Source organism: Haliotis rubra, unplaced genomic scaffold, assembly GCF_003918875.1.
Source record: "Haliotis rubra isolate DU_JTF1 unplaced genomic scaffold, ASM391887v1 Scf42, whole genome shotgun sequence".
NCBI classification, from domain to species: Eukaryota; Metazoa; Mollusca; class Gastropoda; order Lepetellida; family Haliotidae; genus Haliotis; species Haliotis rubra.
In genome coordinates this window covers 1,213,215-1,236,006 of record NW_025767102.1, presented here as the reverse complement: position 1 = coordinate 1,236,006, position 22,792 = coordinate 1,213,215, and the positions used below count along the sequence as shown (strand labels likewise).

Below are 22,792 nucleotides of genomic sequence, written 5' to 3'. Positions count from 1 at the left end.
AGACGCTGTTGTATTCAAACAACTGGTGATGTGATAAATATGGTGGCTGATACCCTAATCAGCCACCATAGATAAACACAGTATCAAACTGTTCAAAGTGTTATGAATGTGTGGCTTTGAGGCGAGGTAGGGGAGGTAACTCTTCACACCGTGATGGATATTTCAAGTTATGCATATATACTGACTCTTCGGTCAGTCGAAATGTTGCAATACAGACAGCATGAGTTCGATACGAACATTCAGCACTGACTTGGATTGAAAACAGAGATTAGCAAAAATTATTACGCATTTTCTCAGTGATTCTGATACCATGATAAGTCGCCAGAAACACCATATAGCAGGAGACCGTTTCTCGTCGTTGCACAACACGACAGTGCGTTTCCGAGTATACTTACGTTGTCATTTAACTTCTCGACCTATCACAGTAATTTACTGACAACATTGTTGCTATGGATATACTGCCCAAACACCATCACCAATCCCCGTGAAGATTAGAATTGCTCTTTAAAGTTTGTTCAGTCTTTAGCAACCCATATCCCAATTGCATATATCGATATAATGCTTCTTTCCCGACCCATCAACACCCGAGTGAAAGGACATCAGACCTCTGTTACCAATTCCGACAGCAAATCAGCCATTTCCGACCACATCAAAGCAAGCCTCAATCATCAAATAGATTGGTCTGACATCACCATTCTCTCTAACAAACAAACAGACTTCACTAAACGCAAGCTCACCGAAGCCATCCACATCAAACGCCAAAAGCCCACCATCAACCGAGACCAAGGATACTTCATTCCATCCGCTTATGGTGCACTCATCCACCAAGCCCAATCTACTGTATAAACTCTGCTGTATAAACATCTCATTATTATTTGTACATCATTGGCTTCCACGCCTGTCCTTCATCAGCTCTCTGCCTAGCCCATTATGTTAATTATGTTGTTTTCTTTTTTACATTGTTACATCCAGTATATATACACTTCCCCCTTCTTCATGTTCCATTATGCTTGACAACGGTACAAGAATCTGTATCGAAACGTCGCACTCACCAATAAAAAGAAGTTGTTATCCATAAAGTTTGTTCTATATTGATAGTAATGCTGTTAATCACTAGATTGTCTGCTCCAGACTTGATTATTTACAGACGGCCTTCATATAGCTGGAATATTGCTGAGTGTGACGTTAAATAACAAACAAACAAAGAATGAATTAATTTAAAGTGCTCGTATATGCAGTTGATGGTATGTACAAACCAAACGCAGTACTAGGCCTAATGATAAATGTGCCATGCTTCGTATGCGGAAAGTACCCTTTACATCTCAACATTCACTTTTGAGACGATTAGAAGTAACATCGTTTATAATATTTGCTATTTTGACCCGGAATTTCAAGTTTTAATTTCGAAACAAATATAGCATGTACTGACTGAGTTTGGTTTTACGCCGCTTTTAGCAGTATTCCAGCAACATCACGGCGGGGGACACCAGAAATGGGCTTCACACATTGTGCCCATGTGGGGATTCGAACCCGGATCTTCAGCGTGACGAGCCAACGCTTTAACCATTAGGCTACCCCACCGCCCCAATATAGCATGTAAAGCAGACAAATGAATCGCAATAAGTCGGGGTGACACGCGATGTATGGAGTTTGTTTGATATACAGCAGTGAGTCCCTGCTTAACCTGGGCTGAGCATGCACCACGATGTGCATGTATTTGTAATTCGGGTAATGTGTCGACATACGTATTTAAGTATATTTTAAACTTTAAAGAGACTTAGTTGAAGGAAGTCAATTTAAATTTAGTCCCCTTTTTGGGTGTTGCCAACTACGACTGATATATTGACAACCAAACATGCACACGGCAAGCAGAATATGAAGTCCATGGTTGTATATACCATGCAGAGTAGATTGAATTAGCATATCATGCATATTCCTGAGTGGGTGTATATTAACAAAACGAACCCGACTCACGTGTTAGAGCAACGCGTTCTCGTGATATTTTAATAAAATAGAGTTATTTTTATCCGACTGCACAAAGTGGTGTGAAGTGGGATTGGTTTAACGTCACCTTAAAAAATATTGCGCTTATCAAGCCACGTGCACGCATGAACGCGTTCGTGTGTGTATATACGCTTGCATGCATGGACAGATGCATCCTGGTTTTACAGTGCAAGTCCACTGAGATACCAATTAAGTCGCAGATGAACATGGATAGCAGTCTATGTTGTTTCGGCAATGATCTAAATGAGAGTGTTTGTCATGTGTACTGGGAATGTCAGGAGACACAAACTTTTTGGAAAAACTTACAAATTTACAATTTATACCCTCATCCATTGCTATTATCAAAACATATGGTTTGGTTTGGTTTGGTACTCTACATCAAAATATATTACTAAATCACATCATCACTGCAGTAAAAAGACACATTTATACCTATGCAGTATTAAAAATACGCATCCAAACATAACTCTATTTATAAAAACTCTGAAAGAATTATTCTTTGTAGAAAACAATATATGCAAAGAAAAGAAGAATAAAATGGAACATTTCTCTTTCCCGCACTTTGATGAATTTAAAATGTATCCGTATCTACCTGATATCATATTTCTCTTTTATTGACTTATATATGTGTATTAACATGATACTGACATAGTACCTGTGCATCATCTATCTCTCTGTACATCACATTACCAATAAAAAAAAGGTCTAAAAAAAACCCAAAAGACCTCATGGATACCCATCACAAAAGTTAACTCCGAGCCGATCTGTCGCTGGAAAGAAGGACCATCCGTTGCTAGGACCCGATCAGAGATTCGAACCACCGACTTTCCGCTCTCAGAATGGACCCTCTATCCACTACACCATGCAGTAGTAACTACGTCATGACATATCAAGCGTGAGTGCTTGTAAGCAAGTATGAAAGGTTAAATAAGTCAACAATCTGAGTCGTTGCAAGCTGTAAATACAACTGATTAAAAGGTCATGGTCACGTTATCTTTTCTCATATCGTTTTTCCTAAGTACTTTGGGATCACCAGGTGTGAAAATACCATCTAACCCAAGATCCGATTAAGAACGGAGATACAATGTAACTGAATTATTTGTCATCGCACTGCGGCTGTGAGACCTTGCTTATGCTATCAACCACTGGTTGTATGACAAAGTCGTGATTTGTTATAAGCCGCCATGAGAAATGTGAAATATTGCTGACTTTGTCTTAAAACAGCATATACTCGCACATACATTACGTACATATTTGACACAGATCTGTTTTTGTAGTTGGATACTACCCATCTATATATGTCTTCAGTTGTATCGTGTTTGTCGATGTTACAAGCAAATAAACAACTAATAACGGATACTTTCATTTATCTAAGCATGGCCAGTGTATAAAACGTCCTGGATCTATCATTGTGTTAGTAGATGACTTGCAAGAACTGGATCTTTTCCTAAAAATACACGAAGCCATCTTTCACAAAGATAATCTATTATACAAAAGGAGAATATATTTATTCACAAAAGAATGTAATATTGTCAACGTGGTTCAAAGGCTAAATATAATTATTGTGGAATGGAACCCGCTCCCATCTTTGCTTTGGACTGAGCGTAGACGAGACTTCGCGATATCGTGACGTCATTCATTCAAAATGATATTCAACATGGCGGCATGCGATGTCTAAGGTGGTGAGTACCAAGTGTTTAATCCAACATAGATTAATAATCACCTGCTATGTGGGTAGTTTTAGGTAACGGAACATTCACGATTCGCATATAATGGCATGTACAGCTGCACAGACGTGTCGAGGTCATGAAAGAGATGTTGCTGCAAGTGCGATCAGACTATCGACTCGGTGGCAATCGTAAGAAAAACAAAGCTGACATTGTTATGCCCGATTATGCAGTCTGACATCCACGGAGGATTTGAAGCAGATTTGGGTTCATTGTTGCTTATGTTGGTTTGCGTACGGATTTTGACACAAATGGCTACAATTTTGGGGCAAATACGTAAAATGCACATTGGGTGTAGGCCATTTGATCTCAAATTTCTTCTCCATCGCTAACCACGATCAGCAACCTGTTTAGCAGTTTTTTGGATGCAGCTGGTGCTGATGTAAAATGCAGATCTCCGTTCTTGTATTCGCATAACTGGAGTAGACCCATTTATGTGGTATGCAACATTGGTATTATTCATTATTTATGGCTATATATTTTAGTCTCTAAATGTCAAATCTCATGTATAAAATATATGCATAGACATGGTTGAAAGATAATGAAAACGTGAGTTTGTCAGTCTTGACATGATTAAGCAAATTGTATGCCTATTATATGGGGCTGAATGAGTAAAGATACACTACCTGGGTACCCATCCCCTTGTTACTCGACACTACTTGGTACCTGCAGCTGATCTCAAGAATTGGGTGAAAATGTCATTGGGAATTTCAGGAATTGTTTTACTGAGAGTCTGAGACCTGGCAAAATGTATTTAGATGCATGTAAAATAACTAAAAAGTCATTTAGTAGTGCATACACAGACAACAGTGACTGAAGTTTTATCTTTGCACAAGTATATAAAAGTGAGGAGGAGTATGTGCTTGGTCAGGAAGAAATACTTGTGGAACTTCTTGTGACTTTTACTGCAACACTGGTTATTTCTTGTCATATTATTATTGGGTTATATGTTTTCGGACTGTAGTGTTTACTTTCGCAATAACAAGGCAAGATGCCTCACACCAACTTTGTAAATACTTGAATGACTTGTATTTTTAGAAAATGTTTTCTGTTATAAGTTAGTGACATATTTTACAATTGTTTATATGACAATTGGGTAAACAATGGATGTTCTTAAGTGACCGACAGCCAGTTACATGAGGATACCACTTGTATCACCTGATTAACCATGGATCCAGGAAGTCTAATGTCTGCTCAGGTCTTATAGTTGCCCAACCCAAGAACCTGAGTTACTTGTCCCAGCCCTACTATCTTTCAGTGACATTTACTTGTCATTGTGAATTGTCACATGTATTTACAGAAACACACAACATGCACAAAGAAAGCAAGCAAATATGAATACATGAGTTTAGATTTCCTCATGTTTAACAATTCTGAATGGGTTATATCAACTAATCAATGAATTTCAATGTCATTATTCGTTTTGGGTGTGCCATCTTAATAGATGCTTGTAACGTTATGAAACAAGTAATCAACAACTAGTAGGATATTGAAAGTTGCTAATCACCACTGATTGCGTGATAAAAGTAAAAGCATCTCTGTCAAAACGATGAATTGAAAAAATATAGAAGATGAATCACTTAGTCACTGTTGAGATGAGATGCCCATTGAATTTATTATTTGATTTAAATACTTGTTATTCACTATGATTCATTTAGGATGTTTATGTAATTTAGTTGATTGCAGTTCATCATTTTGTCACCATTTGAATCCAAGGAAGAACGTGTTTTCAGTGTTTACAGCATTTTAATTATATAATGAAATGAGCACCACAAAGCTGATTGCTTCATCAGTGATCATATGGCAACATCTTGGATAATAGCTTGTGCTGTCAACTGATTGTTTCTTTGGTGGTTGGTCCTCCTGGTCTAGGCTTGATCCAGCTTGTGTCATGTGACAGTATTATTGCTGACTGGCTTGTGCAGTGATAGAAATCCATTTTTGTGTTTCCAATAGTCTGCAGAACTATTCTTCAATTTTTGGGAGCATGGGGTGTGTGGTGTGGACGGAGGGGCATAAAGAATAAGGTCCAAACTGTACACCCCTGTAGGGATTGAAACCCAGGCCTTCAGCATGTTCGGGATGAGCATATTCAACATTTTTGCACTTGGCTTCCCATTTCTATTAGCAAATCATAACTAACTTGATTATTGAAGATGATATTGTCATACGTTTTGGGTTGTGTTGTATAGTATTTATGATATTATGTAATTCATTTTATGAAACAGCTGGTAAATATGACACGGTCTTGTGTTTACAATAAAGTTACAAGGATTTGCTGAAAAACAAATTGTTCACATGACTGTCGCCATTGTGTGTCTCTCATGGCATTGAAATGTAACCAGAGCCCAGTCAGGCTGTCTGACAGAAGGGCCTCTCACATATCTGTTTTGTGTTTCATTTTGATGTTGCTGTAAGCAGTAAGTGATACGTTGTCCCATAAAAGTGTGAATGGAGAAATAAGTAACTGGACCCTGGAGCGATATATATGTTTCAGCATCTGATTTTCAGTTCTTGTCAAATTTGTTTTCTGTTGGTAAAACCTGCTTGTGTATGTCACATTTCTTTGAGGGAAATACAGCAGTGTGGATGGCACATCATGGGTATTCTACAGTCATGATGAAAATGAGAATAAAATAACATCTTAGAATTATATATTTGAGGATGGAAGGGCAGTGGGGTAGTGGATGGTTGAAGTGGTTGCTCATCAAGGAAGGGCAGTGGGGTAGTGGATGGTTGAAGTGGTTGCTCATCAAGGAAGGGCAGTGGGGTAGTGGATGGTTGAAGTGGTTGCTCATCAAGGAAGGGCAGTGGGGTAGTGGATGGTTGAAGTGGTTGCTCATCAAGGAAGGGCAGTGGGGTAGTGGATGGTTGAAGTGGTTGCTCATCAAGGAAGGGCAGTGGGGTAGTGGATGGTTGAAGTGGTTGCTCATCAAGGAAGGGCAGTGGGGTAGTGGATGGTTGAAGTGGTTGCTCATCAAGCTGAATTCCTGGGTTTGAATCCCATCATGAGTACAATGTGTGAAGCTCATTTCTAGTGTCCATAATTGTGATATTGCTGGAATATTGCTGATAGCATCATAAAACCCAACTCAATTGTATTATTTAAGGAGGGAAAGGGACATGTAATTGTCAGTGCAGTAAAGTCATTGTCTTTAACACCATGTCCAAACCATTAGTGTCCACCATATGCTATGTGTGTTAGTGTAATTGCTTCTGTGCTTCAGTATGGTGCAGTGAGAAGTGTAGCCATGTGTCAAGTCTAATTACTAATTGAAGTCTGCGTTACATTCCCTTGTCATATAGGTCACATCCATGGCGTTGGTTGTTTTGCCCAGCTCAGTATCTTATCGTAAGCTTTCGCTTGTTGTTGACTTATCTTAGTTGACCCGTGGCCAAATTTTATGCTGATGCTGACGTCTTGAACAGCAAATCTTATTTTAGTACTTATATTAATCATATTCTGTCTGGAATGAAGAAATGGATTTGGTGTATCATGGTGTATGTTTTTGTGTGCCAAACTGCTGGTGCCTGCACATATGGCTGCAGAGACATTTGGATGAGACCAGCTTTCGACTGTGACCTACTTCTGTTCTGCATCATGTGTCATTGTACCCATACAATACGGATGCTAACACAATGTGTTATTGGTCATCAGGATATGGTCACACATTACATATTATATATATATACAGCTTTGCTGGTCTATGGATAGAGTTGGGGCAGTGGGGTAACCTAGCGGTTATAGCGTTTGCTCATTACGTTGAAGACCCAGGTTCAATTTCCAACATGGATACATTGTGTGAAGCGTATTTCTGGTGTCCCCTGTCATCATATTGCTGGAATATTGCTAAAAGCGGTGTAAAACCAAACTCACTCACTATGGATAGAGTTTATGTGGAGTGTGCAAGATGGATGGTTAATCCTAACTGTCATACCAAATTTGTTAAAACATGGTACTTATTGTTACCCTGCCTGGTTCTTGGCATAAGGGAATAAAACCCAGACTGGTCAGCTCGGAGTCAGTACTAGGTGTCAGAGTGGGCTTCCATGCAGAAACTGGAGCAATGTATGTCAGTGGGCTAGCACTATAAAGCCAGCATTGGTCCAGTTTAGTTCAAGCAGCCTCACACAATACACATCCATGCATGTCACTTTATAAGTGCAGTGATCTTGAACATGTCGTTAAACTCTGTTTCACCTCACTTCACCTCTTATGGTATCTTTTTTATATATTTTATATTGCGTTTTCATATGTGATGGTTTACAACATTTCTCCAACTTCTGGTTGGTGAGGTCAAAATAAATAAGTATTTGTGTGATTCTATATTTCTATGTTTCTATGTTCTGTTAAAAATTAATTGGTCAGGTAATAATACATACTAGACTTTCAGGATGTCTTTTTGTCTTTTAAAGTAACATGTTTGTTTACTTTTGTGTGAGAACATGCAATAAGTAAAACATGAAGTTGCTTTGTTTTTTTCCCATTTGTATCTTCTTTTTAATATTTTTAATTAAAGTTGGAATGGTTGGACTAATAGAAATAGATTTAAATTGTTTCTGTTTCATTTTATGATGCTGAGAGCATTTTGACTGCTCCCACTTAAGAAATGTTTTATGGAAGAAACAGCTTGCAAGGTAGTGTAATACATTTTTTAGGTGCATGTGACGTATATGGAAAGTATGCACTTAAAGCACTCTGTCATTATTATGGTTTGTCAACAACATGCAAAAACAAAAAAGAAATTGTTAAAAAATACTGTGAAGTGGAAACTGTTTTGCTTTCTAGAAAGCGTTTTGTAAAATCTCTGTGACCTTTAGCAAGTTGCAATGACATCTGTGAACTTTGTATGTAAATTGTTGTTTTCGATGTGTCAATATGGTTAGTCACTGAATAGCGCACTAGTGTTGACTGTCTTCTTTTTTCTCATTGCAGGTAGAGTGAAGTTGGATGACACATTACCAGCCAGACATTGGATGCTAACTTGAGGAGTGATCTGTTCATTAATTCCTTTCTTAGCTGGACGAGGAGAAGTATTTACTTCACTGAGCTGGTGCAAGCCAGTTGGAAGGAAAATAGGTTATAAAATATGGCAACGGATCTCAATGATTTTATGCCAAATGTGACTACACAGGATACGAAGAAGCGTTTTCTTGTTCATACAGACCTTGTGCCATATTTGAGCGACCCGGGTAGCTCGCTTGTATGTGAGGATATTGACAAGTTTATCGAAGGATTAATAGGATGGGTCAATTGCAGCAACTACAAGGTATGTCCATGATACTTACGTCAAGAATCTAAAACATCCTGTTTTCCTGACAACAATCAGGGGTGGAAATAACTATAAGATTGCTAGTGTACTCTGGAACAGTGGCATATGTAAAATCACTTGCCCTGATAATTTTTCCACTATACCGGCCGTTTTTTTTGATTTTGTTAAATAAACAACATAATTAAAAGTGGAAAGTCAACTGGACACCGGTACAGTGTGATATACAAATATGCTTGCCTGACAGAAAAAAACACTGGACTTGGACGTTGGGCAATGGGTTATTTCCACCCCTGAACAATCCTACTGTTTTACATGTTCATCCCAGCTTTTATCATTTACATTTGCTGTGTAATTTGAAGATTAAATGGAATTCAATATTTATTACCAACTATGCTTTTTGTAATGCTAAAACATCAGCCTCAGCTTCAGATTGGCATGGGTCATCAACCCCTGAAATAATGGCCCTCTATTTCTATATAAAACAGTATGAGTCCGGTTTTAGAAATGCCTTTCTTTTCAAATTGACCACAGGGCATTTTTCTTATAGATGTTTACTTGTATCTTCGGTGGTATAAATATGCCACACAAAAGAATAGATTGCAGTAAATTAAGTAACAGCTAATTTGAATTCTAGCTGCTTGTTTATGTGTCCGTCATTTCTACATCTTCATCCAGCTAATTTATATAGAGCACATTGATAAATAGCTTAACATAATGCTCAAATTTGTCACTGAGTATTTATATTCTAAACGTCAATTCTTAGGTGCCTTAGAGACAGTCTTATTTTGATGTTGTTATTATAGTTGTTGTCAAGTTGTTGGCCCTTAAAAAGAGGAATTTAGAACATTGAGTCTGTCCTTGATGATATTTTAGCTGCTTGCCCATATTGTTGAAAGGTAGCGTGCAGGTCAGTCTGAAGCTCTGGTTAGTATGTTATTGTTTTGCAAATATGTATAGACATTTTGAGTGCAAATAACCTAAACTACTTCAGTTTGATGTAATTGTGTTGTGTATATGCTACACCACTTTTGAATGGGATATTTTTGTTTTTCTGCACCAAATTGTTTCTCATAATTTGTGTATTTCAATACAATGACATCTGATAATCCCTATCAAAAGTGGAACAGTATACATAAAAAAGGTAAGTGACTGTTAAACATGCACATTTTATGCTTGACAAATCTGAACATTACACGAACATGACATGGATGTCTGATGTTCTGATGCTGTGAATACATGCCTGTCAACACACATACTGGCACATACACACATGTGTTACAAATGTCAATCAATATCGATTGCATCAACACAGATCATCAGGTGCATATGTAGTTTTCAGGTGTTTTAAGCCAGCAGTGGTAGAATTTCATGAAAACCTGAATTTGATGTTAAACGAAAACACATAATCAGACACATAATAAATTATTTTAGTGTTATTGATGTCAGGCACTGCCAGCTGATCCTGGTTAGACAGGCTGGTTCAGTGATTGTCATACTTGGGTACTGTTTTATAAAATCTATATGGAGATGTCGACACTGTATCGATCCACCACAGTTGCTGATGAAATCAATATATAGAATGGTCTCAATTTATGTTCTCCATCCACTGAGACAGGACTACATCAAACAGGGTTCAGCAGATATTGTGTCACAGTAGCTCTGATACAGATTCATTCTAGTTTTGTTTTAATGAGAAACATGGTGAATAGACGAAGACTGCAACATATTTCCTGACAATGAAATGCCCAGTGTTATGTGAACCAACGAATTCTTGCATCATCGTATTGAAACTTTGTGTATCATAATCTAATAGCAGGCTGGTATTGATCCAGTCAGGATAGGAACTTGCCATATTTCCACATCCTTCTGTGCTGCAGCTGTGTCTCGCTGTCTTCTCGGTGCAATGGATGTTGCACGGTTCATGTAAAATGAATCTTTTCTATTTGATATGCTCTATGCCAAAGTTGAAATAGGAGTTAATTTTGAAGATGTTTTAAAAAGATTGGAAATCAGCACCATAATCCCATTAGCCTGGATCAGTTTTTTTTTAAGGTTAAAAAAATTCAATTTAAGAAATTAATATGGCTAATAGAATTTCAATCATTTTTAGAGGAGTATTGCTACATTTGGGGTTCTAGATGTTCTTGGTTAATTTCTATCCCTATTAAATTACTGTTAACTAGTTCGGAGTGTGTACACCACGCTTTCGTATTGCCAGCACACACCGATGATTCAGGACCACTTGAGTTGAAGTGCTTCTACCCTATACATTTCACACTATATTCCATAGAGAGGTCCTGCTGAAACAGGACACCAGGAAACATGGGTTCTCCATCATATAGATTCATACTGATATGTCTGTATCATGGTAGTAATTTCTTTATAAGATTTCTATACTTGGGAATAATCCCATAAAAACTCTCTTCCTTGGGAATAATGTTTGCAAGAATTATGTCCCAGTGTATATTTTGTATGGATGCCATTTATGTCAAGGTCATTATCAAGAATGGGTTATATGAAGTATTTCCGCTTTGACACAATGATATCAAATCAGTTTGGTCAGTCAATAATGATAATTATTTTTGACAATTCCAAATAACAAATGATAGACCTGATGTCAAATACAGGCCCTGGGGGTGTATGCTGCTTTGCAATGAAGGGCCATCACTTCAATATGATTTCAGGGGTCGCTGACCAGACCTCTTAGCCATCTTATGTCCTACTTATGCCCCAACCTTAAGTGATCTTGAGTCATTCAGATATTGAAAATTGCCTGTAGACAAATTACAGATAGAGATTTAGTGATTTGCTAATTTGGTATGGACTTGACCTGCCTAGAACTACATTTATCTAAATCTAGATTGGTTTTGTTTTCATTATGACATACGTTTCGCAGTCATGTTGCAGTATTGAGGTTCACATACTTTGATATTGGGGTATTAGGGGTCAGTGTAATTTGGATTATTGTTTGTTGTTAAACATTGCACACAACAGTTTTTAAGATGTAGGACAGTGGTTAAGCATTCGCTGAAGACCCCACATGGGTACAGTGTGTGAAGCCTATTTCTGGTGTCTCCTGTCGTGTTATTGCTGGAATATTGCTAAAAGCGGCGTAAAACTAAACTCACTCACTGTAGGACAGACAACCTAGTGAGTAACATTAAAGGTATTGATCCTTGCAACTGGTAACTGACCACCACATTCATTATTCACCTCTTATGACAACCATGGTTTGCTGAAGACTAATTCCAGGCTGTATAATTATGTAGATCATGGTTTGTTACTGTATTGTACGGGTTGAAGAGAGTGAGTTAGTGAATTTAGTTTTACACCTCACACATCAGTATTTCAGCTGTAAATAATTGAGTCTGGACCAGACAATCCAGTGATCAACATGAGCATGAGCATGAACATTGATTTACACAATTGGGATATGATGACATGTGTCAACCAAGTCAGCGAGCCTGACCACCCGATCCCGTTAGTCGCCTCTTACGACAAGCATGGGTCGAAAATCAATTCTAACCAGGATCTTCACGGGTGTGTTGAAAAGAACTGAATCAAGATCAATACAACTGAAATTGTCCTACTACCCTGATCACTTGGTGTTGTTGGGGCTAAACATCAATCATGGCTATTCTGTAAACATTAAAACATTAAAAAAGATTTTAAAAGGATAAAACAACACTAATACAATTAATGTGCATTATTTGTTTACGTTTGTTTAACGAAAGTCAGCTGTACAGTATACAGCACACAAATGTGCACAATATGTTGACATTGGAAGTAAGTCTTAAAGTCATAAAACTACTGTATATTTTAGCAAGATCATCAAGCAACATGATTCTGCCAAAGGGTACTGCAATGGAAGAGCTAATTTTCAGCTGAGAACCAGATAATCATCAAGGATGTTATTCCTCAGCCTGTGTCAGGCTTGAGCAGAAAACACTGACAAGAACATAGTGTAGTCTACATGGTATGTAGGTGGTTGCTTGTTGACTATCTTTAGTCTGACCGAGTATGTAGTAGAAGTTGTTGGTAGCTTGTTATTGTGGAGGATTCTGACACTTCCATCTGCTTCACTGCAGGTTATATGGGTAATTGCTGTAGTTCAAGCTCATGGCCATCTTTAAGGCTGGGTTAACCTTTCGCCCTGTCAACTTACATGATATATGCTGTCTAGTTGAAGCAAATGGATAAGAGATTGGTCATCCATTGGAGGTGCTTGGAACACCTGTTTGGTTAACAGTTCCCATTTCATATCATCCCTGTTTGGATTCTGGGTTAAAAAGGTTTCTTGGGTTTGTTTTGTTTGTTGTTTATTGCAGTGTTCACCAATAATGTCTGACCCTCTGACAAATCTGGCAGATTCACCAACGGTCCGATAGAAGTCTACAACCCTCCGTCCCCAGTGTCTGACTGTATATTTCACAATGACTTTGACTGAAGTTGTTGTATGTGACATGTGACACTTCATTGCTGTTTATGAATCTTATGTTTGTTGATAAATTCCAAAGTCAATTATAAGAAATGTTAAATCTGAAATGTGTGTTTAATTTCTATTCTATGGGTCCTGTGAATTTTCAATGGGTCAGACAGACATCTGAAACTTACAGGACCCAACGTCCTGTTACTTTGAAACACCATTCGTGAACACTGTTTAATGCAGCATTTAGCAAATGTCCAGCTAAATGATGACCGTAAGTAATCATGCTAAGGTCTGGACCAGACATTCCAATGATTGAAATCAGAGCATGTTCTCTGATATCGGGATTTGATGACATGCATCAACTAAGTCACTGAGCTTGATCCCCCGATCCTCTTGTTCAAAGCATTGTTAGACCTAACTCATTCTATTGCCATTTGCAGGGGTGGAAATAACTTTTCCGATTTTCTTGTTGATTTTTTAAATAAGCAACATAATTAACATTGGAATGTCATCTGGACACCGGTACAGTGGGATGTATATTTATATCCACCCTGATCTTCATCACTAGCCAGGTTAGGTTAGTTTGGATGAGTGAGTGGACAAGTACCTGATAGATCCCTGCTTTCACTGCTGCTTGTATTTGTGAACTGATGGTTATTATGTAGACTTTGTCGTTTCTATCAATGATATGTCTTCTTTGAAGTTAAGAATGAAAATTAAAAGGCCAATATCAGAACATTAAAGGTTAAGTTTAGAGATTTGTGAAATCACTAGATTCACATATTAAAGACATGATAGACATTTGATTGGCATTTTAGAAGATGCTATTTGATGAACTCAGATAATTTTCTGGGTTTCATCTTCTTTTATTGTTTGGTACAACGTTTCAGGGCTTGTTCTGACCCCATCAGCAGGTAGAATTAAAGAACAGTAACTGTTCTCTATGTTCGACATGATAGAAGCAAAACTCATGGGTACCAGGGCATACTAAATTTTGACTATTAAATGCATACCATCAAAACAGTGGGTTGTATAAAAATGTCCACACCCAGATGATGGAATTTGATGAACTGGAAACATTTATGATTTCATATCAGACATATATTGGCAAGCAGATATTGGCTCATAAAGGGATGTACAACATTGTGTAGTGTATTGTTAAGACATATAGCCCTATTGTCACATGCTTGTATTGGAGAAGGTTATAAACACAGCTGCCTCCTGGTGCAGCCTGAGTCAGTGTGACCTGTGTAATCTGTGGCCATTCCCCAACAGCACTGGATTTCTGTAGACAATTCGTGCTGGAAGCAGAATATTGTAGTGATTAAAAAATAGGATATTTCTAAATTAGGATCTTGGGGTTGACAATACCTGGGGCACGAGTCGGTCACTGGTGCAAGGCATCTCTTTGCGTTGTGCAGAGTTACATCCCTTTGCAGTGGCAGGATCTGTGGGTTATGTTATAAACACTGACTAATTATGATAAGCTGTGGATCAGCATCAAGCTCTTTTTTCCATTGGCCTACTACAAAATATATAAGCCTGTCCCTCCTTTTTCATTATGATTAACATATTGTGTAAGCTGTGTAATCCTGTTTTTCACAATCACAAAACAAATTTCCGAATCGTCTCATAATAATGACCTAGTTAACATAATTATTTGGATTGTGTGAGTAACTGCAGAATTTTAGATCATCCAAAATGTCCTGAAGATCTATTTCACATTTGCTAACTACACAGAGGAATCTCCTATCAGTTGTTGATAAAATTATGGATAAGTCTTAATGCCATTTGCCTCCAGTTAAAGTTCTGATATGGTTTTGACATGGGTATTGTGCATGTACAGTGGTCCACACGGGCTGATAGGCCAATAGGGTTGAGACCTGTAGCACTATAAGTCAGTGTCTACGATATCAGTGTTAGGCTTGATAGGCTAGACAAATCAGTGTTAGGCTGAAAGGCTAGACAAATCACACTATCGCTGACCTGTACATGAATGCTGTCACATAAAGCTGGTTGGTCATCATGGCTATTTATTTGTCCATTCCTTATGGCTACTTTGTGTGATTGACAAGCCCATATTTTGGTATGGAAATAGGTGAAAAGATAAATAGGTGAATAGTATGTATATGTTTCGAATGTTGAATAGTTGCAAGGCATATATTACTCGAGTCATCTTGGGAGTGTTTTGGGGTTTGGCTTGTTTGTCCTGAAATTGGAAGCTTGTAGTTGTATGGTCATATGTGTCACATAAGGAACAGGTTTGATTTATCATGAATAACTATCTTAGTTCTTAGTTTCTGAGTATACTTTTGATGGAACAAATAATTCCATTTAAATTAAAAAGGAACTGCACTGAGATTGGAGATTCAGAACCTAAACCTGAAGAAATTGAGACTTTCTTTATTTAGCACTTAAGCATTGCAGAAAAGGCTGGGCGGAAGGGGAAATAATGCAGTTCAGGGACTGTGTGACAGACTAGTTGGTCTGCTTCTTTTCCTTTCATTTTAGGGGATTTACATTTCATGTCAATAAAAAGCAGGTATGGTCATATTTTTCTTTGAATATGAACAATGTGTCCGTCGTAGATACGAGACTGCAGTGTTCACGAATAGCGTCTGACCCTCTGACAAATTCGGCAGATTCGCCAACGGTCCGATAGAAGTCTACAACCTGCCGTCCCCAGTGTCTGACTGTATATTTCACAATGACTTTAACTGAAGTTGTTTTATGTGACATGTGACACTTGTTTGCTGTTTATAAATCTTATGTTTGTTAATAATTTCAATATCAATTATAAGAAATATTAAATCTGAAATGTGTGTAAAATTTTATTCCATGGGTCCTGTGCATTTTCAATGGGTCAGACAGACATCTGAAACTTACAGGACCCAATGTCCTGTGACTTTGAAACACCATTCGTGAACACTGGACTGGTTTAGTGAAAACCTGTTCATTTGACTCTGTGTTGACATACCTGAAAATTATTCATTGCAAAGAAGGATTCGCTTGACAAAACACTTAATGTCAACATTTTCACTTTTAATTTGTGGGGAGATGTAGTAGAGGGGTAGCCCACTGGTTAAAGCGTTCACTTACAATGCCGAAGATTCTGGTTTGAGTCCCCACATGGGTATAATGAGTGAAGCCTATTTCTGGTGTCAGCCTGCCATGATATTCTGGAATATTGCTAAAAGGGGCATAAAACCCAACTCACACACTCTCTTGTTGAGATGGTGGAGGTATGTCTTAAAACATATGGAATGTTAATCCCACATAGAACTGTTGAACTGCTTCCTCAGTGACCCAAGGTCCGCGACCTGACCATAACCCAATCAGTGATCTATCAGCCCGTCTGGTCATGGGCAAGAGGTGGATTAAACCGATTGTATAACCTCCTAAGCCCATGACTCATTATCAGGGTCTTTGGAGGCTTGTTGCACTGATTCTTTCTACATGTTTTCGTGAAACTGTAATTTCTCCCCGGGGCACGCTGTGTATGTTTCTGTATGGTTTTCAGCAAGCACGCCCTTTCAGAAGAAATGTATATCTGTGAATTGAGATGTTTGGTGTTGTCAGTGTACACGTCCAGTGAGTCATGATGCAACGGAACATTGCTATATATACCCAGAGATGGATGTCAGCCTAGCATATGATGGCGCGATGGCATGTTCAAAAGAGCAGGAATTTCTATAACAATAGCGAAGACTCAGTCAATATATGGAAAGGGGATGATATCGAGTTTTCTACATATGTATTCATTTTGGTATATTGAATTATATTGATATTTTTTATCCAGTGAAAATTCAAGTTCAGAATAGAAAAGGTTAGATTGCTCGTGTTTGTTCATGTTGCAATGAATGAGAATGGAAACGTGGTTAGAGGCCAGACTTCAGTTTCTTTCTATTGTATATCCATAAGGTAGCAGAAGAATGAGTGGCTGACTGAGTTTGGCTTTATGCTGCTTTAAGCAATATTCCAGCAATATCATGGTGGAGGACACCAGAAATGGGCTTCACACATTGTACCCAGGTGGAGGTTGCAGAAGAACAAATATAGGGTGTTATTGCTTACATGAAACAACGATTTGAACTTACTTATATAAGCAGCATTAATGACATTGAAAATGTAGACAAAACATTATCGAATAGATTTATATTGTACCTTGTGTATGTAGTACAAATATTTAAGGATATTATTATGAAATATCTGTATGTCCAAATCTTGCTGAGTTATCAGTTTTTCATCATGTTGCTGTTTTTGGTTTGAAATTTTGGCAACTACTGGGCTGAAGGAAACTTACTGCACTCATCTTGCTAGTGTCAGTGTGTATGCCAGGCGTGAAAAGTCTTGCACCAACTAGTGCGTAGGCACAGTTTGCTTGTGCCGAAGTTCAATCCTTGGATGCCTTGTACCAAAAGGCAAGAAAAGGTGGTAGACACTAGAGAAGAAAAAATGGACTGGTTGGACAGTCAGTGTAAACTTTGAGAAGGGTGCCTGTTAAACTGCGGCATGGTATCTCATTGGGCTCGCACGTTAACAGTCCAGACTAGTCCAAGCAGACCCGTACAGACACACATGCATGTACATCTACATATATGTGCAATAGTGTGAACTGTTAAGGCATTGACCTCGTTTTAGACCACCGCCAAACACATTATGTAACCTATACAGCATAGCACTCATTCCATATTTATATGATTGATCCAATTATTATTGTAGTTCAATATATCGTTATGTCATTGTGTGTGTAGATGCGTATTGAATTCTTGAAGTATGAGGTGCAGTTAGTACCTCATTGAGTCACACAGCAACATAATCGATGTAGTCACCGAGCTCCATGAATACCCCCTTTTATAGGGATGCGTGTTAGTGTGTCTACTATTCAGGGCCATTGAGACGTGTATCTATACAGTTGTACTGTACAACAGGGTTCAACTCATTGAACGTGCAAACACATAGTAGTGTCATCTTGTACGTAGTCTGTGTGAACAGAAAGTGAGCTATTCTGAGTCACCTTTTGTCAATAGAACTGTCTGTTGTCGGAGAAAGTCCTGGAATGTTTAATTAGTGGTTTCATACCCTATATGGAAGATACTTGCATTTGCTGCAATGTCGGCATATTTGATACGGTTGTTTAAGGCTTACTGTAGTGCGTCAGTGTGTATTGTTTACTGTTTGATTTGAGGGAGATGTTAGTGTTATGACTCATTGTTATCATAAGTGAAAATAGCGTGAACCAAATTAATAGACCATATAAATTGATTGGCATGCATCATTTTCTGTTTTTCAGTGTTAAGTAAAACTAGATCTTGAAAACACAAGTTTGCTTCAGAAGTTTTTAACAGAAACACTGACCTCTGTCTTTTTTTCATGGGGCGGTTGGGTAGCCTAGTGGTTAAAACATTCGCTTGTCACACCGAAGACCTGGGTTCGATTCCCCACATTGGTACAGTGTGTGAAGCCCATTTCTGGTGTCTCCCACCATTATATTGCTGGACTATTGCTAAAAGTAGCTTAAAACCAACCTCACTCACTCACTATCTTGCTCACACTTTTTATCCATGCACTATGTAAGTTGTAAATAAACCTCAGAAAACAAAAATATCTCAGGGTTGGCAGAAGGGGCAAAGTTGTTGGTCATTGGACCTACCGATCTGTCTTTGATTATTTCAATGGGAACCTCTCTAAGGTGCATTCTTTATAAATTTTGACTGTTAATTTTGTATGTTTATTCTTTCTTGTTAGCATAATTATATATCGTAATTGCCTACATCACTTGCAGCTTGTATCAGATATGAAAATGAAAGTTGTTGAAAGTTTATGATCTTCTACATGATGGATTGATCAGCAGGTCAAATTTCATGGTGTGAGCTTCCAATTTGTGCTTCCTGTGTTCCCTCGCATGTGGTTCGACAAAACGGAATCCCCATGTGTGTAATGTGTTTGCAAGGCTAACAAGCTGATAAACGTTTCAAAAGATATTTAATGGCTTCAACATTTTCATTTACAACTTGCTTGTCTTGTAAGTTGCATGAGGCTCCTGGTTAGCTACACACGAAGGTGTTTCATGGGGTTGTGATTCTACTTCCAGTGAGGCATTGCTCAACAGGTGTGTTGTCAGAACAGACAGGTAAATGGGGATGTGGTGTGACCTCTGATGTGTGCCAGTGGCTGTTCATCTCCTTCTTTGATCTTAACGAGTTTAGGTGCGCCAGGTTAAATATCACACCTTGCCATCCTTTTGGTTCATCGGATAGTCTATTTCAGAATACAATGGGACGTTTTTCATCATGCTGGTGTTTCACAGTCTGAAATACAGAACATATTCGCACATATAAATTGTATATAAATCCAAAATGGTTCACAGCAAATCCTGACATGGTGGAGAAGTATTAGTCTTATCTGTTAGTGCCTGAAACTGTTACCTACATGTGGTGTGAGGTGAGGTGAAATTGGGTTTAACGTCGTTCTTGAGAATATTTCGCTCATATGACGACGTGCATGCGTTTGTATGTGTAGGTGCGGCTGCTTGTACTGGCCCAGACTGAAGCTGGTTTTATAGTGCTAGCCCACTGAGATACCATGCCGCAGTAGCATGAATACCCCACTCAGACACATTATACTGACTCCGAGCCGACCAGGCCTTGATGTACCCATTAATGCCGAGCGCCAGGCAGGGACCAACAAGTACCATATTTTAACGTCTTTTGGTATGACGTGGTCGGGGATCGAACCCGCGACCTTCCGCACTCCGGGCGGACGCTCTAACCACTACACCTCGGAGGCGGTCGTTACCTACATGTAGCATGAGCTAGATGGTCATTATCAGAATGACATTTCATGCAATTTTTACTTTTTTAATGTTCATGGTCTTCAGTCAAGTTCGATTGTTGAGAAACATAATGTTAACAATTGTTGACATGTTAACTGTCATTTCTCTTGTAGAATTGTAAAGGATGTTGGTGTTGTATTCTTTAAGACTTATTTTGGTTTATTATGATCTGCAATGGGCCAGAATATATATTTGTCAACAGTATGGTCTGTCCCCGTCAAAGTACTTTCCACAGCTACTAAGATGACCCAACAGCTGACTATGCTGTCTGTGCCCAAGTTAGGTAAAGATTTATAGCTCAAACTTGTCATTTGACATCACTTGTAGTTTTAGTTTAGCTTTAATGGATATATTTAGATAGTAACAAAAGCTTACTAAACAGAAATAGATTTTAGTAGGTGAGGACTTCGGACTTGAAGTTAATGATTCATCCAGTCGTACTGTTTTTGTAATAGTACTGTTGAAAGTTGACAGACAAAATGGCGAATTGTTACAGGTCATTATTGTCATATACATATATATGTATTACAGCTGCTGAAGGTTTATGATGAAAAAAGCTTAATGACATATGAATGCCCAACAAAAAAATAAACATTAGGCCTTGGTGGTATATTTAATGGTCTTGAAACTTGGAAAAAACTGTTTTTAATTGGTATTCTGGAGGAACGTACTTCAGATGATGGATAAACAAAGGACATGTTTCTTTCTCTTGCCTATCATTTATGACTGTGCCTTCATGCTGATCAGAGACGACGAACTTTTGTGTTAGAAATTATGAAATAAATAGTTACTTTGAAAAAAGAATCTCTTCTAACATTGACCAGTGATATTATTTTTCAGGTTATGCAGCGTATACTTAAGATATTATTGATGCATTTCAGTCAAACATAGCACATTTGTTGGACACAGCATGTGTAGACCTATGTACAGTTACACATACCGGTAGTACTGGTAGACCAACATTGGCTTGGCATTACACTATTAGCATATCTACTCCTTGCCCTGTGGGGTTTCCTGATTGGAATTGTTCCCCAGCAACCTGTACTGGGTGCTCTTGTACAAAATAACCCTAGTGCTATGACTGTTAAGGTATGGGAGTTACGTCCAATTTATAGCAAAGATCACCTTGTATACAGCACCCTTGTTGTAAGAGCTGACTTGTAATCAGGTGGTCAGGTTCTGTGACTCATTTGATTGCATGTCATTGCACCCTGACTTTGTGGAATGTTGCAACATCAGTCATGTCATTGCACCCTGACTTTGAGGATTGTTGCAACATCAGTCATGTCATTGCACCCTGACTTTGTGGATTGTTGCACCATCAGTCATGTCATTGCACCCTGACTTTGTCGATTGTTGCAACATCAGTCCTGACATTACCTGGTCCAGACTGATAAGTTTACAGGCCAATTCATATGGCTAGAATACTTCTGAAAGCATCATTAAAAAAACAAACACACTAGAAAGTTGTTTTCAGGTGTCATTACCTACATGGAATGTTTAGAGCACTGTGACTCATAATCGTGGATATGTCGGTGGTAATCCACTTACTGAGTGTGTGAGAAATGCCTCATGGTGATGGTTTTTGCCTAGGTCATGCTGACTTCCGTCTTCCATGTTGACAGTCCCACTTACATTAGCAGGGAAGTAGCACACAGACTGTTTTTCCCTTCCACGTTCTCCATATCCACAAGGACATGCTTGGTCAGGTTGCAGCAGACTTAGGTGACACCCATGCTCCATGGATGGATAGAATGGGGATAATTTGTATTGTTTGGGGCAAAATTGATCATTGATAATCATACAAAGTGCTGCACAGCTATAGATTATTTAGAACATGCTTGCAGGATAAATGCATAGATGGATGTTTCATCAGATGTACGTTTGGTATAAAGTGGGATTGTTTCGCTTGCTGTTATTTCAAGCTGTTTTTTGGCATGATCTCCTTTGAGAAATTTGTCAGTTTCACCAATGATTGATATGTTCGTGTCATTATCAAGGGAAATTGTAATTTTAATTTCTTTTTTTTTAAACTAATTAATTAGAAAAATTTGCATAAGATACTGACACTGACTCTGAAAATAGATATAGAGATATTGGTGTGTTTACTCTTTGGGAGCTTGAATATTTTAGACAACACGAAATATTCTCATCAGAAATGCATCTCTGAAGAATATTGCACTGAGATATGCAATAATATGACCATGAACCATTTGTACAGGAAATGATTATATCGATCATTATTGGTAATACACTGCAGGTCATTGTGAGCTTCTCTGTTCACCGAGTCTGGTGTTTTGGACTATCAGTACCTTCCGTTGAGGCAGGTCTGACCACATGTTGGCCAGACTTATGGATGTCATCTGGCATCAGACTGAAGACATAATCCACCAGCACTGCTTCTTGAATCATATTGCGAGGCGGGATGAGAAAATGTCAAGTTTCTTGGGGTTCCATTACATGCATCTCTGTTTGTCTGCTTTACGGACTTACATATTGATCCCAGCAAGCTGTGCATCCTCTC

At 38.3% G+C, this 22,792-nt stretch overlaps 1 protein-coding gene across 1 annotated transcript in view; it reads left to right on the top strand.

Annotated features, from left to right (window-relative positions):
- The first annotated feature begins 3,640 nt into the window (after window positions 1-3,640).
- Window positions 3,641-22,792, top strand: part of LOC124288537 (CLIP-associating protein 1-like) — a 153,985-nt gene continuing 134,833 nt past the window's right edge. Inside the window, exons 1-2 of the mRNA XM_046725071.1 lie at window positions 3,641-3,686; window positions 8,668-9,001. Coding sequence (XP_046581027.1) covers window positions 8,822-9,001 — 180 coding nt within the window. The 5' untranslated portion in view covers window positions 3,641-3,686; window positions 8,668-8,821. The remainder of the gene's footprint in view (window positions 3,687-8,667; window positions 9,002-22,792) is intronic.